General features: G+C 40.0%; 1 protein-coding gene across 8 annotated transcripts in view; it reads right to left on the bottom strand.

The window, feature by feature from the left end:
• Positions 1 to 208: 208 nt before the first annotated feature.
• GAPVD1 (GTPase activating protein and VPS9 domains 1) overlaps positions 209 to 17909 on the bottom strand; it is a 31992-nt gene continuing 14291 nt past the window's right edge. For 4 of the 8 annotated variants that reach the window (XM_075112452.1, XM_075112451.1, XM_075112455.1 and 1 more), the window contains 18 exons: positions 17124 to 17249; positions 16141 to 16314; positions 15695 to 15757; positions 15063 to 15197; positions 14365 to 14484; positions 13744 to 13821; positions 13247 to 13620; positions 12633 to 12720; positions 11472 to 11552; positions 10708 to 10830; positions 10055 to 10184; positions 9567 to 9676; positions 8732 to 8891; positions 8085 to 8272; positions 6487 to 6700; positions 5838 to 5910; positions 4759 to 4956; positions 209 to 4062 (listed from right to left, as the gene is read on the bottom strand). In XM_075112452.1, coding sequence (XP_074968553.1) covers positions 3922 to 4062; positions 4759 to 4956; positions 5838 to 5910; positions 6487 to 6700; positions 8085 to 8272; positions 8732 to 8891; positions 9567 to 9676; positions 10055 to 10184; positions 10708 to 10830; positions 11472 to 11552; positions 12633 to 12720; positions 13247 to 13620; positions 13744 to 13821; positions 14365 to 14484; positions 15063 to 15197; positions 15695 to 15757; positions 16141 to 16314; positions 17124 to 17249 — 2576 coding nt within the window. In that variant the 3' untranslated portion in view covers positions 209 to 3921. Of the gene's footprint in view, positions 4063 to 4758; positions 4957 to 5837; positions 5911 to 6486; positions 6701 to 8084; positions 8273 to 8731; positions 8892 to 9566; positions 9677 to 10054; positions 10185 to 10707; positions 10831 to 11471; positions 11553 to 12632; positions 12721 to 13246; positions 13621 to 13743; positions 13822 to 14364; positions 14485 to 15062; positions 15198 to 15694; positions 15836 to 16140; positions 16315 to 17123; positions 17250 to 17909 lie in introns of all 8 variants that reach the window. The other 4 variants (XM_075112449.1, XM_075112450.1, XM_075112453.1 and 1 more) reach the window with 1 other exon arrangement.

Below are 17909 nucleotides of genomic sequence, written 5' to 3'. Positions count from 1 at the left end.
GGTGCACCCTCTCCCATTAAATGGATCTTGTTTCTTTCTTGGCACTGTCTGCGCCCCGCGAGCTGTTGGTGAGAAGGTCCCGCGACAGACCGCGGCAGCGGTGCTCAGCGGAAACCATGCAAAGCTAGCGGGAAGCTGCGCACGCTCGCAACGCCGTCTCCAGCGCAACTGCTGATCACATTAGAACAAGGCAGAAACGTGAAACCCAGGCGGTTAAACTGCTCTCCTTTTAATCAGTTTTTACAGAATAACACATTAATAATCACGTTAGAGACAAGATGGGTTTCCTGTATACAAGATTGTGCAAGCTCGTTAATTTAGATTTATAAAGGCTTTACCAGTTTCAAAGAGGAGAGGCAGTACAAAGCTTTTAAATAGAGGTAAAGCACAATTAAAAGGTACAGAACACACACTACTAACTCAGCAGAGATTAATTCTCAAGTAGTACAGGCTCAACCAAGTCACCAGCTGTTACCCAAGTAAGAGCAGTCTCCCCCCTCCTTGTCCACTGCTTTCCTGCTGCTCCAGCCCTGCCGTCACGCTGCCAGCCAAAGGCTGCACCGCCTGCGCCGCAGCACGGCCACGCAAGTTATGCTCGTGCCAAACACGCTTCGCTTGCCTGAAGCTTTGCTGCTGAGCAGGTCTGCCCCCGCCGGCTGCTCCTGCTCTGGCCCAGTCCCCCCCCCTCCACCTACTACTCAGCACTAACACGGCAGTGAGATCTCAAACTTCTGCGAGAATTTGGCTTAACAGAACGTTGACGGTTTCAAGCGATACGAACCAACACTGTGCTCACCAGAAACTCACCTACAGGAAACAGGACCATGTTCGTGGCTTTTTTTCCTGAAATTTATGGCAGTTACATTCAGCATTTGGTAGTATAAGGTCTTCAAAACAAAAACTTTTAAACTCAAATACTTAATAGGCCATACATGTTCCAATTCCCCCTAAAGAGGATTTAAAAAAGCTTGAAAGAGAAACCTCATTTAGGCTTTGGAGAAAAATGGAATCTCCTAGGGGTGAAAAAACCCAGCCCTTTCCTTTCACTCCTCTACCCCAAAAAAGGCAAACACCACCTCTGTAATATTAACTGGCAGAGCGGTGCCACCGTTAAATTTGGCAGCTCCTCCAGACACGCCAACAAACCAGCACCGAAGTCAATGGCTGAGCCTTCGGGTCCATGACTGCAGTCTGCTACTGATGGCCTCCACGCCCTCCCCTTCCCCCAGAACGTCCTGGTCACCCTTCAGTGGCTGAATTTAATTAACAGAAAGCACCGAGATTACAGCAACAGGTACATGGTTGGCTGGCACCTTTTGGCAACGGTTCCGAAACTTTTGGTCCTTTATGCACTGTCTTTTCACCTTTACTATTGCACTCCAAAACCTAGTGACGTCACTTCCTATACATGTAATTTATTATTTTAAAACGTTTCAGGACACCAGGGAAAAATAGTACGAGGATATTACAGGAAATTTTTTAGGTCTTAGGAAAGCCTAATTCTCTAACTATGGCTACCAAGATTATATAAAGGACTTTCAGAGTAAGTTGAAAAAAAAGACGCAAAGGACCATCTTGCTATGAAGACTCTCAGCTCATCTGGGGCCCATTGAAACACTTACTGCTTTTAAAAATAACTAAATAATTAAAAAAACCCTCCAGTTCTTTTAAGTATTTTTCTACGCAGAAAAACAAAGTGATAAAAATTGTGAAGGAAATGGTTCTTGCCCCTTCCATAAAGGGGCGCGAATCTGAAAGACCTGACGGTGCTGACCAAAGCCTGCTTGCCGAGGCTGCAAGCAGGAGCAACACACAGCGTAATCACCAACTCAAGTGTCTTTGTGCCTTCAAGGGCTGTACAAATACCCTCCTCGACTAAAACCCAAACTGCAGGACGAAAAGAACTTTCATACATCGGTCCTAACATCTCAGATATTCAAGTAATAATTAAATATTACAGGACACTTCAATATAAATAAATTTATATTGCTTTTAGATATGATCTGGCCATATCTTCAAGGGCATATTTGTGCTTCGTTGCTGAGTGTTATTGGTCAGGGCTGTGCTTGCAATATTAAGTTACGTGTTCAGCACCAAAAACCCATCAAGGCTAAATAACTACAATATTGCAATGCTACACAGACTGAGTTACCACAGTAAGGCAGATCAGAAGAATTCTGTTTCTACTGAGTATTGCTCCTCCACACAATCAAGTCGCTAATAGAGGAGAAAGACTATAAATGAAAGAAAAAAAATTACCATCCCACCCTCTCACCTGTGATTAGTTTGGCAAAAATGCTATACTGAATTACATACTAGAGCCCTAGAAAGTAAGTTTCTTTAATTACGCCTTGACAGGTAGCACAGCCAAATCAAGCACTTGATACTTTACATAAATTGCTCTAATTTCAGTTAACCAAATGATTTTCCCAAGTACTAGTTGCTTACAGGTTTTAATCATCAAAATGCACGCACACACAAAAAATCAATCATATTTTGAAAAGAATGTGAGAAAGATTTTGTTTTCTTTACCACTCACAGATACCAAGTCTTAACACATCCCTCTGTCAGAAGTGCAATGAACACTCTACGAAGAGCAAGAAATAATACTGACATGAAAAAGTTAAGTTCTCGCTGTCCTTTTTCATTGTAATTCTAGCTAAAAAAGAACAGCAAGTGCTTATATCCAGAAACAACCACTGGCGATCGCTCAGACCATTTCACTCATGAAAAACCCATGTGGTGTTGTGCATAAAAACGTCTTTAAATTGATAATTTTCAGTTTAAGGGAAAGGTGGGGTGAGAAATCTATAAAACACCCTGAACTGATGCCATGATATGTTTCATAAAGAACAGAGTTATATTTTAAAATATTTTATATGAACAGTAAAACTTGCACTGCTGCATAGCAGACAACACGAAGAACATTTAGTAAAAACATTCACTGAAACCCCTGGCATATGTATTTAATGTCACTAATCAAAATATATATTACAGTCCAAGGTTCTGTTAAGGATCTCTGTTTGGGGTTTGTACAGTATACACAATATTTCAGAAAAAATATTACAGTAAGGTATTTTTTCTCCTTTTTTTATATTAGACTTATCTATTGTAACTTACAGTCCCTCTCCTCTGTATATCCAAACCTTTATAACACCCTAATGCCCTAGCCAAAAAGTGTTTAGCTATCTAATAAGCCCTGTCTATTATAAATTCCAGTTTTAGAAATTTCAGTAATCTTAATTACATTTTAATAAATAGTTCAGTTTGCCCTTTTTTAATCTTAGCCTTTCGAGGAAGTCCTTTCATTACCAAAACACAGTATGTCACAACCTGTTAGAGGTCAGAGAGGCTTTTGCTTGTTTATTCAAAGGATAATGAGTCCAAAGATAATTGCAATGCATTAAATATAGGTATAGAATATTTACACTGTCTTCCCAGATTTTAAATTTAGGTGCAATACAATTGATAACTTATGTCAGCTACTACAAACTTTCAGTGTGGCTGGTGTTTTATTAATAAAAGGTGTATTAAGCTAGAAAGTATACTAAGTGGTTGCCCTGATTCTTCTTGTTTCAGTTTTCTATTAGAAATTAAGTGAGTTATTCACGTGAGTAAGAATTCAGGAAGGGGGTGGGGGAAAAAGCATGAAGATTTTTTTTCTGCTTGTTTTGAGATTCCAAAATACCTGAAAACTGTGGTCCCTTTTTGCAGTGCCAGTATCTACAGGGGAGAAAAACGCAACCGAAAGAGAAGAGGAAAATCTGTTAAATTAATTTGATTAGTAAAGGTTTGTTTTAAAATGCCTCAATTCTGTACAGTATTTTACAAGGAAAGTCTCTTCTTCAGCTTTTGCAGCTGTTGTACATTCTTACATACTCTTCTTCTGCTAACAGTCTGCCCATACATGTGCTGTTCGAGTTACTTGCGATCATCAATAGTTTTAATGAATTCAACTGCTGCTGTGAACTGCATCCACCAGTATGATTCTTCTCCAGATAAACAGTTGGCATAGAAACTGCTAATGTACTGAACAGTGGACAGCAAGCAAGGTGGATTTGCCTGAGGGTTAAAGAAGAAAGAGATATTCACAGCTTGTTTGCAAAGGTTAACATAAAGCATTACAAGATACAGAATAGAAATACAACTCTATTTGTACAGTGACCCTCGCACATTGAGAACACATGATCCTGTAGCGGGGTGACTGTTCACCCACTTCACACACTCAGAATGCTTCCGACTGGATGAAAGGGGCATTTTTCTGACAGGGAGAAACAACTCGCAGGCCAAGAGAATGAAGGGTAACACTGGCAGAATCTGAAACGTCATCAAGGATTTCAACACATGGAAAACCCTTTTGTTTTAGCACCTTACAGGACAGACCATTCTCCAAACACTCATATGTCAAAAAAGGTCAGCAACACAATGCAAGTCAGTCTTAGTGTGGCTCTTGGTCCTGAAAGAGGACAACAGTAAGCAGGCACAGATGACAGATGCTGGTGGACACACCTCAAAAAACCCCACTCCACGCACGACACCCGCACCCCTATTTCCTTAGTTCCAAATGCAAAATTTGCTTGGATTCAAAAACCATAACTGTGACCACATTTCTGATGTTTCTATTTAAACCTGCTGAACTAGATCTGGTTTTGAGTCTAGCATGCTCCCAGTTACCCAAATGCACTATTTTTCTTCCTAAAATTCGCTTGTTTATTACAAGAATTAGCAGGGGTTTGTGGCGTTTCCAAAGGAACTTACCTTTATGAGGACAAAGACCAGAACAGGAACAAAATCATCTGCTCCAGGTACAGAATCTTCATTTGCCAGACTAAGCAGGTTCATGATGGTTGAACACATTCGCAGGATACACTGTACTTTGTCTCGGGGGGTTTTATAAGCGCTTATTGTGCGGATTTCAGACTGTGCAGATGGCCACGGTGCCTCCCGGAGATATACCTAGGGGGGGGAAAAAAAAAAAAAACAAACCAAAAACAACATCATGCTGCCAGTTCTTGTTTGTCCAAGCTCCTACTGCGTACCTCAGAGGATCTGAAGTACCGGACTTGCAGCCAGGAGCAAGGCTCCAGAGAAATGGGAAGCTTTAAGTCAAGGTGGTTACATTACACTCACAGTGAAGGTGGCTTCCAGCTGTGTTATAATAAAAAAATTACAAGGAGCCAGCACTCTGTGCAAGTCACATAATCAGCCTGTACTTCTCCCTGACTTCTCCAGCACACTGTTTGAAACGACGGTACAGCTGTATGTCTCCATCTCCCTTTTCAGCAGCTCTATAAACACTCACTGTTTCAAGTCACAGTTCAAGTGCTGAACTGATGGACTAGGAAAGCTGCAAGCATCCAGCCTCTGACAGACTAAAGTTTACCAACCTGCTTTTAGTAATCCTATTAAGCATGAGAAAAGTGAAAGCACCAGGCAAATTCACAGATCTGCAAGGTTCCATTAATTCTGGCTAGTTCAGAAAGTTAACCTGACAGCTGTAAACCACAGCTATGGCATACGAATCACATTGAAAGCATAAAGGCTTCAAACCTTGTCTTTTGAAGCAAATTATCAGAAAGTCACTGCATCTTACTGCAGTGTAGTATTAGTTCTTAAATCTTACTATCAGGACAGAGGAAGGAATTTGGAAGGATCAGTCATGGAAGATACCAAAGCGTGGGTACGCCATGTTTCTCCTGCAGGATATTTCAGCTGTCACGGACAGAAAAGCAATGCTTCTAAGTGTAAAACAAAACCACCTCCTCCCTCTCCCAAAGACGATCAAAATGAAGCAGCCCGACGCACATAGAAAAGTGAAGGAAAGGAGAAGTTGTTACCTCAGGTATCTGAAGTGCTTTGTGGTTTGCGGTCACTACTTTAGATAACCTCTGTATGTGCTCATGAAGGACCCTGAAAACAAACAAAAACAGGAATGAAAAGGAAGCAGCAGCCAGCAGTCCCCTGGGCTTTCCCACTAGCTTTAAGTTAGAAACTACAGGAGAGGTCTTCAGGAACGCATATAATTGTGACGGTCCTACAGCTAATGGACACTAGGTCTGTTAGAGATGCAGGGGATTTTGCCATGCAATCAAGTACAACCACACAGCCAGCAGAGCACTCGAACAGTGTATGTTCTAAAATGCAAAAACCCCAAATGCATGGAAAATACTGCACCAAAACAGAAGATGGAGGGAGTCCTGAAGCAGATTTTGATCATTCCCTCAGCATACACACTTGGGAACTGACAGTCTGTATCCCAAGTCATTACATCTAAAATTTTGTTCTGTCCTAGCAGTTTGTTGCAAACACAAACTTTTGCACATGATGCTAAAGCACCTCCTTGCTCTTTTACAAAACATTCTGAAAGAAAACATGAGATTGTATGGCACGGCTGAATTAGGCAGGTCTGTCACATGAAGACAGCACGGCTTCCAGCAGCACCAACTGCAAAAGAGAAACCAGGTACTTCAAATTACATTAACTTACTGGTCACGCAAAATATCTCCATCCTGATTAGGGTAGAACGCAAGTTTGAAAATCCGATTCATCACACTGCGTTCTATAGCTAATTGTGCATCCTGTAGCTGTTCCTCGCTGGCATTCTGCCATATGGCATCCTGAGCCATAGCCCCATATAAGAACTGAAGAAAATCTTCAACTTGGGCTGTTTTGTCATCTGCGGCTGTGAGTTTCTGGAAATCTGAAAAAAAAGTAAAAAGAGAGAACACATTCAGTTAGGTAAAAAAAATTATTTCTGATAGTTTTTTTCTGGAAAAAAGAGCCCAGAACCTACTTCAGACTTCCTGCCAGGCAGCACTGAGGCTCTGTTTTGCCCACACCCCAGTAAGGGAAATACAAGCAGGAACACTTGAAATAAACGGAGGAGTTAAAGGAAAAGCATACAACATTTAGCAAAGCATATGGTCAGAATACTCTACTTGATACCGTGTTAATCACTTCCTCTGCAGTACCCCTTCTTACACCTTCTTTCCAGCCACCCACAGAGGTAACACCCAGAACAATCACTGGAACAGTCGCTGGTAGGAACCAGCGCACACGAAGCTGTCAGATGCTGAAAGTGGGGGGCAGGGGAAGGTGTCAAGAAAACCCATGTGTACTATTTCCTACCCCTGCCTTTATTAAGTGTGCACAGTTGCAACATTCATATTTATCTACAAAATACAGAATAAGCGATGCAGCCAAGTTAATGCAGCATGACCAAATCACTGGCCGTTCATCGGCTTCGTATTTATAGCACTCTGCACCAGAAGACAACTGCCATTCACATCTGCCAGCAGTCTAAATGCCACAGTTGCCAATTTCTCTTTTAGATCATCCAGGAATAGCTGTCTCCTTTCTGTCCAGTGAAAGGGCTTTAACTCCTTCCTGGGTCACTGAATCTTACTACCAGAACTTTAAGCCCAGCAGATATAAGTTCTCACATTAATTCCAGCCTATCCAGGCACATTTAATATGCAGCACTATAAGCTCCAGGAGCAAGGACTGACTCCAACTTTCTTATGTACTTTATTAAGTCAGGTATGCACGTACAGAACACAGAAATAGTTTCGTTTAAGTGACTCTGCTTTGAGAGACTTGTCTTCCTGGTGCCGATATCCCTCATACTACGATGTTTTTGAGCCTTTGATCCATTTGATTCGTACTACTACAATTACCCATATCTTCCAAAGTAGAACCACAGGTTCCGTACTGAGGACTGAATGTTGCAACTTAATTTATCATTTCCCAGTAGATCTAAAATAATTAATAGTATTCATGCTTCCTCCATGGGGCAGATGCTAGATAATATGATTTAGCATAACTTTTAAGGCCAAGTGAGGTCAAATTACCTTCATTCCCTTAGCCCGTGAAAAATGCAGACAGTTACCATGGCTTAGCTGCCACAACATACTGTTAAGTCACAGTAATCTGTCTATTTGAGCCATTAATTCACCAGCTGAAATGAAAACCGTTTTAGGAATCTGCTCCTCAGATCCGAAGTTGCATTTTAAAACATTAACCTGAGCCAGAATTAAATATGGGGTAAAGGAATATAAACATTCCACTGTCTGCATTAATCTTACCTTGAATGAATTCCCTGATTTTCTTTTCTTTGCTCTCTAGCAGTAACCTCACACATACTGTAGTGAAGTATCTGTTGGCCACTTCTTTATCTCGCAGAACTCTTTGCAACAGCCTTTCAAGATGCGCTTGTGTCGTCTGCAGGCCTTGGCGACATCGAGTCAAATAAGCAATATACGGAGCTCTTTTCCTAAAACAAAGAGTGCTCTACCTTAGATTCACAATATAGATAGAGGCTAATAGCTTCATAAGCTGTGAAGTTGTAGTACGAGAGGAATCTTCAACCTGTTGTTTTTTAAATTAGGAAGTTCCACCTTATACAGATTTCTCTGACTGAATTCACTGCCCTTGCAGCATTCCAGAATGCTAGACTAAAGCAAATTCCAAATGGCATCTCTTGTGTGTTAGAGCAGAACATCAGCCACAGATTGATTTAACCTCAGTTTATTACTATCTGAACTGACTTAAGGTCTGAGCTTTTTTAAGCCAGGCACAGATCGGTGAAACAATTCCACCATTCTGCAGGGAAGCAGAGATGTAATAACCTGATTTGGTAAGGCACAATTTAAACCAAAAGGGATCTTCCCAATCCGCTAGTGAATAAATACTCACATTTATGCCCATTAATAGTAAGATACTGACAAACTACCTATAGTCCTCCGCAATAGATGCCAGCAGCTTTCGACAGGTCCTGTTATCAAAGCGGCTTACACATCGCATTGTCTCTTGCAGCTGGGCCATCAGGTTCTTGTCTTGGAGGTTAATAGCTTCAGCTAGCTGAACTTTCAAGAAGCACACAATTTCGTTATCTAATAAAGAACAAAGGAAAATTAAGGAAGAGAAATGTAGGCATGATGAAAATAAAACTGTTTTGGAATATGGGAAACACGTAACAGTTTAAAACAAAACTTCTGTACTTTAGGCAATAAATGTTATTTTAAGAACAATTTAATAAGGTTTTTTTTTTTTATTTTCCAGATATCAAGGGACAAGTCTTCATATCTTATTTAGTATTTAGAACCATTCTGAAGTGTGAAGAGGACCAGGTAAGGTGACAAATGCACCTGTCTGCAAATAAACCTAGAACAAATGGAGGGATGCAAACACAAGACACACATACTAAGTCAACATAAAGACTCAGTAAATCAATCAAATTGCTCTATTAGTACTGTAGCACAATTCCCAATAGTACATGTATTTTGGGAGTCTCTTCTACAGCTTCAGGCTCTGCCTGCACTATATCTGAGATACTTCATTACAAAAAAATTAGACTAGATTTAGTTGGCAGGTTTGTTTGTGGAGTAAGAAAGAAAACATTGTGGGGGGCAAAAGGCAGCCTATGCCTTCTATATTATATACCAGTGCTTGGCACAGATGTATAATAACCAAAGTTATAATAAATGGTGCAGTAAAAGTGACATTAGATGGGGGAAAAGAAGAGGCACATACAGTACAAAATATCTGTATGCAAAAAGAACATTTACCTTCAGGGTCTGTGTGATCTGGTAGACCATTCCTTGTTGAATGTGTCAACATCGGGAAGGCAACAGAATCTGCTGAACAGAGAGCCAATCTCAACTTCTTCTTCGCATCCCTTAAAAAGGAAAAATATTTTCTTAAAGTTGCTGCAAGATCTGCTTCTTCAATAAGCAGCCTTTACTTTTTGGTTTGTTTCGTTGCTTTTTTAATACTACCTAAAAGTTATTCAACATAATTTTAATACACCGATGTTGTAAAGACTTTAGTATATCAGTTCTTTTGACGTAGCACCTGGGCCAGTTTCAAAGGAACTGCTGTGTCCTCTCAGGTTGCAATATCCCCCCTTCATCAGTAGAAATATGACAGTTGGAGATGCTCAAAACTAAAAGCACGCAAAAGTTTACAATTAATCCATATTAAGATTTTTGTAGGAATGAATCACACTGCTTCGGTTCTAGTTTGTGGCTAAGATGAAACCTGCAAATGTATTTACCTGTAGGAGAAAGCGGAACTTTGTGGCTGTGCTACTTGACTTGCAGAGTCTGGGAGGTCATCTGCAGACATGTTTTGCAAAGCCTCATCACGTGGAGAGTCATGCATACTCTCACCATCCCCGATAGCCTCTACAGAAACAAAAAAGCCAACATTACACTTGAAGAGAGGAGTCAGAAGAAGAAACTAGACTAATATTCTCTGTCGTCTTCTTGTTATTCTGAGGTCAGTCAGGGAATGGAGACAGCAAATAAAACAACTTGTTCTGAATAAGTGTAAAAAGTATATTAGAAATATACAATCTACAAGTCACTAAGAAGAAATTGCATCAGTTCTGGAAGGCAATATAATTCTTCGGCATCCATTAAAAACAAAACAAAACACACCACACTCAAACCTGAAATAAAAACCGGTAAGAGATGTGCTGTTAACAACGAACCACCTCAATGGCAATATGAAAGAGCTGTCCTTGGGAATACTGATTTAACTCGCAGTCTCTGAGGGACTGCCCAACAGATCATCTGACAAATGCTCCTGATTTAGAGCTCACATTGTTCAGCTCTTAGTACTAACATTTGTCTAGAATACCGAAGTGTTTTTATCTTTAAGGAGGAGAAACTATGTTGGCGATGATTATAAAAGCCAGGTTCTTACCTGCACCGTCATAGTTTACTATGGCTCCTTCACTAGGACTGTTTCGCTTAATTGCATTCCTGTATTTGTCCAGAATGTCCTCCGCAGCTTGCGCCTGTGCACTGAGCCTTGGGTTGGGATCATCTGAAGAGACAGTTAAAAACAACAGGAGTTACTCTTGTATTGTGCCAACTGAAAGCAAATACAAAAATTTACACCGAGACATCTGGACTCTGTTTTTAGCCACCTCAAATAGCTGCTTGTGGTCCATGTAGCCACAATTCAAACACATTTATAAAGTCTGAAGCAAAAGCAGCAAAAAAAAATAGTACAATGAAAGTGAACAAATAAATCCCGATCCTTAGCATATTTATACAGTACACACAAACGGCTCTTGTATATTTGAAGACTTCTAGAAATGATTAGGCAAGCAGAAAACTAAACACCCAAGTTCAAATCATATTTAATTTAGCACTTATGTAATTATTACAGGAACATGTCTGCAGCTACCCTTTCAGCTCAGCTATGATAAGGACTTTATAATGAGGGAGAAAAAAAGTGAAGACTTGAGTCGAGAATCCAGTGTTATACATATTGACAGAAGCATGACAATTTAAAAACAGTCTTCAAGGCAAGAAGTCTTTATCCATTTTCTTATTCAGAAAGCCAGGCGTGAACATTAACTACAATAGCATATACCTTTCTGTAAAGAGATACCTGGTGGGCACTCTGGACCTCTAGAGGGCATGTTAGGAGAGGAAATTACTATTCTATTATTCACGTACCTTGAAGTGTTGAGTATCTGTCAGGCACGATGTCATCTTTGTCTTTTTCTTGTTTTTCTTTCTTTCTAAATGGAATAGGAGCTGAAAATGCAAGGTATCTTATCAAAGAGTATTCTGAGATAATGGCCAGGGTGAAGAAACTTCAAGGAAGTGGCTAATGCAGAAGTTTGTAATGAAATAAACAGCAATAAAAGCATAAGCCTCTCCACAAGGTGGAGCAGAACTGTACTGTCATCATAGGTAGTAAGCGCTACCTTTAACAGACATGCTACCATGAGCCAGGCAGAACAGTTTTGCCTTCCAGGTACAGTACGCTCTAGGCAATTACTAGGAAAGGGAGTCAGGTAGCTTCCCATTTTTATTTACATATTTATTTATACTTTAGTTTAGCCAATAGTCTTAACTCAAATATTGGTCATAATGGCGTGAGTCTTTTCTGGCAACTCCTTCCTGCTAGGAAGTTCAGGGAGAAGATGCAAAGACAGCACATTGTGAAATGGAAAAGCAAACAAAGTGGTATTAAAATACTATATCATTATGAGACAGCAAGGATTACATCAGTTCTTTCCTAACTGAAAGTCTGTTTTTAAAAAAAGACAATATCCAATATTGCACACATCGTCCCATCGCCTGTTGTCATTACTCACAACATGAAAGCCAAATATTATCTTGAACAAGCTTTACTTTGTAAATAGCCAAAGCCTAATTTCCACTCATGCGGTGTTACAAGAGGTATCCTGAGTCATCAATATCCTTCAACTAGCACGTTCCCATTTGTAGAGAATTAAGACTAGTTCTCAGTGAAGCTGCAATGAGGTGAATACCATACAACTATGAAATGACTGGCCTCACATAAGGATTCCAAGGAGGTTATTGAATTATTACGATAACACAATGTCTAACGAAATTTGTTTCAGCTTACACACCTCTTTATAGGTACTGCGTACCTTCTCTCTTTACTGCAACACTTGCAATTCTGCAAATAAGAATCCTTTACTTCTCAAAATTAAGCAGAATAGCTATGACTCTAACAAATCTACGTCAGTCTGGTCAGCTTTGCAAACTGAAGCTGTAAAAACTTTCTGTAAAAGTGACTAAAGACATAATAAAGGCAGTGTGCGCTCTTACTAAAGTACCAAAACCAGACGGACTTGATCCTACCTTTGGGCATGGCAGACACAAAGCGTTTCCTCCACCAGGGCTTGTTTCTGTCAGACTTCTCATCATCACTGTCCTTTCGTTCTTCAGTCTGTAGAAGGGCAGAGTCTACATTTGAGCACCTACCACATCAAGTGTAAAGACAAAACTTCCCCTCGATGTCAGGTTATGCTACATCGACTGTAAAAACAGAACTACAGCAGAGCACAGAAAGCTATAGCAGATTAAGTTAGAAATATCCCTCCTGAAGAGGGCAGCCTATAAATGCAAAACCAAAGACAAGAAGAAACTTAATTACACTTATTTCTTTTTTAAAGAAAAGTACTTTCCAGGATGCTGCAGCATTTAAAATTTAAACACTACAACAAATCTATTTCTGAAGTCCCACCAAATCAGGTAAAGCTCATCCGGTAAACTTAAGAGAAGCCAGATTTATTTAAGCCACTCTGATCACCTGTAGCTTTAGCTTGTGAAACATTATTGGCCAACATTTAAAAGGCAACAACAGTGCACTGTAATTCCTTGACTAAACACATTTCATACCAGCTTTCTGGAATTAGGTGCATAATTAAAGTGGGCATGCCTGAAAAAAATACAACGATAAATAGAAGCCTTACCTCTCCCCTGGAGGAGTCTTTACTAGGAGACGAAGACGATGACTGAGATGCAGCCACCAGAACAGCTGCTCCAGTATTGGTAGTCGACATAGGAAGCTCCCTCTCCTCATTACCAGGACGTCTGTTCCACCCAGGATCACTCATAGGTCTCCGAACCGATGATACTATATCTGAACTCCTACTGCGGACTAGCCTCTCTGGATAAGAATGCCTCTGCTTGAACGCTTCTAAATCAGTTGGAATTAAAGTGTGAGACCCGAAGTTTGGTAATCGGGCCTCATTACCTCCCATAGCTCCTTCCAAGATTGGTGGATCTGGTGGTGGATGAGAGGGTCTTGCATAATGTACTTTAGGCCTTACTACAGCTGATATACCTGAGGTCGTAAGCATAAAAGAAGGCACACACATTTCTCTTAAGATTCTTCCAAATTAGCTCATTCTAACATAGAAGCATTGAAATGCCTATTTTTAAAAAAAGCTTATTCTTTACAACTCACCCTCATTTGATGACAGAGGGTCAAACAGTGCAAGCAAAGAATCTGTCTGAGAAGGAGGAGATGTCAACTGACTGGCTCCTGAAATACAGGGAAAAAAGTTAGCGCTGTAACAAGAACTACCTACAACATAAGGGACTTTGGAAAAACAGCCCTCAGCAACACAAGTTTACAAACTTACATTGCAAAACATTTTTAAAGATATTCTTGCACGGAAAGATCTCTGGAGCATGCTGAAATTATGAAAGAACTACATCACAAAAGGTGGGGAGATCTTGAGGAGTGGGGAGATCTTGAGGAGTGGGGAGATCTTGAGGAGTGGGGAGATCTTGAGGAGTGGGGAGATCCCGAAGTGCAAGAGCACAGTTGATTTAATCAAACCGAATTAAGAAAAGGTGATCTCAGACCTAGTACTCAGGCTCTAGTACTACCAAATACTGGAGTGTCTTTGTCAAACAAGTACAGCGCTAGCAAATCAGCAAAATGTAAGCTTAGCCACCAGAATTTTCAACTTGGGAGAAACTGTAAAATTTAAAGATTCTACAAATGTAATTTTATGCAATGTTGTGAGATCTCAGTTATCAGAGATTCTGATTCTCATTTACAGGTAAGTAACTTACTCACCATGGGCTGTTTCATCCATGTCAGGACTTGTCACAGAATCTTTTCCCCCAAAGTCAGAGCTACATTCGGACCTGAGATCCTCAATCTTATTAGGAATATCTTCAGATGTTGCACTAATACCTTACACATAACAAAAGAAAAATCTGTAATAGCCTTTCAGAGAAAAAGGAAGCAAAATCCTGAAGCTGTTAAAATGTTTGGTGAACACTGCGATAATCCAGCCCTAACTCACAGCAGCACGTAGAGATATTTCATTCTGAATTTCTATACTTCTAAAATAATATTTTATTTCTGCTCTACATCTCCAACTGTTTTAACATAGCCATGAATACACTTTGACAATGGGTGTTAGAAAGATGCTTCACTCTGCTAAGTGTTTTGCAGAAAACTAAGAACTGCAGTAGATATATGCTGATTTACTTAAATTTTAAAAGTTGCGACAGTAAACTAAATGCAAGGAAGTTAGGAGTTTCTTCCAAGTCAACACCATTGCTGTTGTGGCACAGAGTATTCGATGCTTTGCTGGCTCTTTTATTTCTTCTGTAAGATGAACAAAAAATTGCTGCTTTGAAAGTTCCAGAATGAGAGCAAGAAGTTATTTGGTGAGTGAAACTACATATAACTAAAGCAAGCGCAGCAAACCAGGTGCTGATCATGTTCTAATACAGCAGCGTGTTTTCAGAGGCAAATAAACACACCTGATACAACGCTAAGGCCGGGTGTACTGGGTCGAGAACTGACTTCCCTTACGTCTGTGTCATCGGATGTGCTACCCAGCCCGGAACAGCTTTCCAGTTCTTGTAGTCTTTCCTCCTGTTTTAAGTCTGGGGCCTCTACAAAAGGGAGACAAGGGAAAGTGGAGAGAAAAAGTATCATTACTCAATGCCATGCTCCCTTAATATGGGGGGTGGGGGTATGTGTTGATTTAGTATATTAAGTTCTAAGCTAACTCAACCTCTTCAGCGAGAGTTTTCTCCTTATGCAGAAGGCAGGACTCTGCACAGAAAGCAATGCTCTATCTGCACGGGCATTCTAAGAAGTTTTTACTGTTTTCAGTATCGTATTTCTCAGAGACATCAGTATACAGTCAAATCTTCATTAACCAAAGTAAATTGTGATTTCTTAACAGTAACTCTCTCACAATGTTTTCCATCTTCTCTCTGCCTTGGAACAGTTTGTCCTTTTAATACTGGAAGTATTCACAAGCACTAACTTAACCCTGGGACAATAATTTCTCCAGGGAAGAAAGAGGCTGTTGCTTTGCATTATATGCCTCTCCAAGAGTCTTGATGCATGCTACAGAAATAAGCAAAAATTGCACAATTCTGACCTGAATCACTTGGTAATACTTCCACACTCCAGGCCTCACTCGTGGTTTCTGATATGGTTGAACCTGTGCAGGGATCAAGCAACACGGATCCTGAACCTGGTAAACACAGCAAGCTGCCTAGCATGTTCTCTGCAGCTGCACCTGCGAAAGTAAAGCCAAAGCACATAGCTAGATATAGGCTTCCTGAAGACAGCTCTAACAAAAGAGAAAATAAGAACACATTTTAAGTGTCCTTAATAAAGTAATCATGAAAGATAATGTTTAAAAGACGGAAATGAGCAACCAAATACAATACAGGTCTTGCACACAAAATCCTCCTACAGAAAAGCTCCCGTTTAATCAGTGAAAACCCACCTATTTAGAAAGAGAGGAGAAGGGCTCTGCAGCCTCACTGTTTTAAAGCAAGCATGAAGCATTTTAGCATACCAGGTGTACCACCAAGTTACCTGCTATTTCTTGCAAACGATCTTCATCAATATTTGGATCGAAGTCACTTCCCAAGACATCTGTACTCCAAGTTTCGCTCACAGTTTCTGATATATCTCTGTCATCAGTCAACCCCATCATATCACGGATTTCAAATTTACGGAGCTTGTCGTCAAGATTATCCTGAGTCGTGGCTATGTAAAAATAAGGAGTTTTAATTTCTTTAAAAGGCTTCTCCAATTACTTCTGATTGAAAAGATGAAAAAAAAACCCAAACAAAACAATTCTGTGTCTCTAATTCTGTCAGGTAAGACAGTGTTTTAAAGTAAGGCCTGTAAAGCACTATTATACTGTTCAAGAGGTGCTGCCCGAAAATAGTTTTTAAGCACATTTGAGACACAAGAAAAATCTTAAATGACACATCATGACCTATCAACCAAACTGACAGACAAAAATGAATAAAACTTAGCACACTGTCAAGAAACTGATACAATTCCTGTAAGAACAACTTATCACAGGAAAGCTGAGGCCTCCAGAGATCATTCAAGTCCAACCCCCTTGCTCAAAACGGGGTCAGTTACAGCAGATTGTTCATATCCCCAAGGCTGAAACACCACAACCTGTTTGGGCAACCTGTTCAGCATCTGACAGATATACATTAAACAGGAAGCCAGCCAGACAGATGCTTTACGACTCCAACCCAGATCACCCTGAAGGGACAAACTTGGTATCAAACAAAACTTCACAAGCAGTTTCCTATAAAGGACTTAAGCCTCAAAATCACATGCAATTTCTTTTTCCTAACAAATGACTACAAGAAATATTTCTAGGGAAAACAAAACAAAAAAACCCAAACCCGTAAATAAATACAAGAGTGATTGCACACAGAAAACTTTCACTTATTTTTTCCTGAACTAGTTAGTTTTTTCAACCTTTTTGCACAGAACGATGGCTTTGCCATCTACAGCACCTCAGACACTTGTATTAGAGAATTTGCACCTGCCTTGTTCATGCTCCAGCAGCTGCAGAGCTTCAACACCATTGCTCCCAGAGGGGCCTGCGCCAAGCTCGGACACAGACTCTCCTTCTAAATCCAAAGATGACACAGAGTTGGAGCGATTTGAAGGACCTGTGAAAAGAGACTTTACTGTAAATCCAATTTGAATAAGAGTTCCCAAATACACAGCATGAGCAATCCAGGACACAATTAACTAGAAAGATGAAAAGAAATGAAGTAGCAGTTCCAATATAAAACACTGAGTTGATGAACTAAATATACATTTGCTCAATTCTTGATTGCTATTCTATAGATACTTAACCCACACGGTGATTTGTGCTTCCCTTGTTTAGAGTACCATACTAATTACAATAATCCTCAAGTACATTACCAGAAACAGCTGAAATCTCACCATTACTGAACTTAACTGTAACTAAAAAGTCAATAAAGTCTTTGCCATTAATTTGTTTACTTGTCTGTGAACTTGTTTTCTTATTTTGAGGAGCGAGAGCACAAAAACTGAATTATTAGAATCACAGAACCATTAAGGTTGGAGAAGACCTCTAGGATCATCAAGTCCAACATGCAAAATAATGCATGCCAAGTGATCTGTACAAACCTCTTCAATCACATAAATAAACCTGCACTTTGTTGTGTCTAAGGTTTCTATAAAGGAGTTGTCCAGACGCCAGAAACTATTCTGAGATACGTAACAGGTTACTAAAACATGATGAAAAATAAGTCTGAGAAGTCTAAGTTTAGAGCTAAGTTAGATTATCTTAATAATTCGTA

This window comes from Phalacrocorax aristotelis, chromosome 17 (assembly GCF_949628215.1).
Source record: "Phalacrocorax aristotelis chromosome 17, bGulAri2.1, whole genome shotgun sequence".
Taxonomy (NCBI): Eukaryota; Metazoa; Chordata; class Aves; order Suliformes; family Phalacrocoracidae; genus Phalacrocorax; species Phalacrocorax aristotelis.
This window is presented reverse-complemented; position numbering and strand designations above follow the sequence as displayed.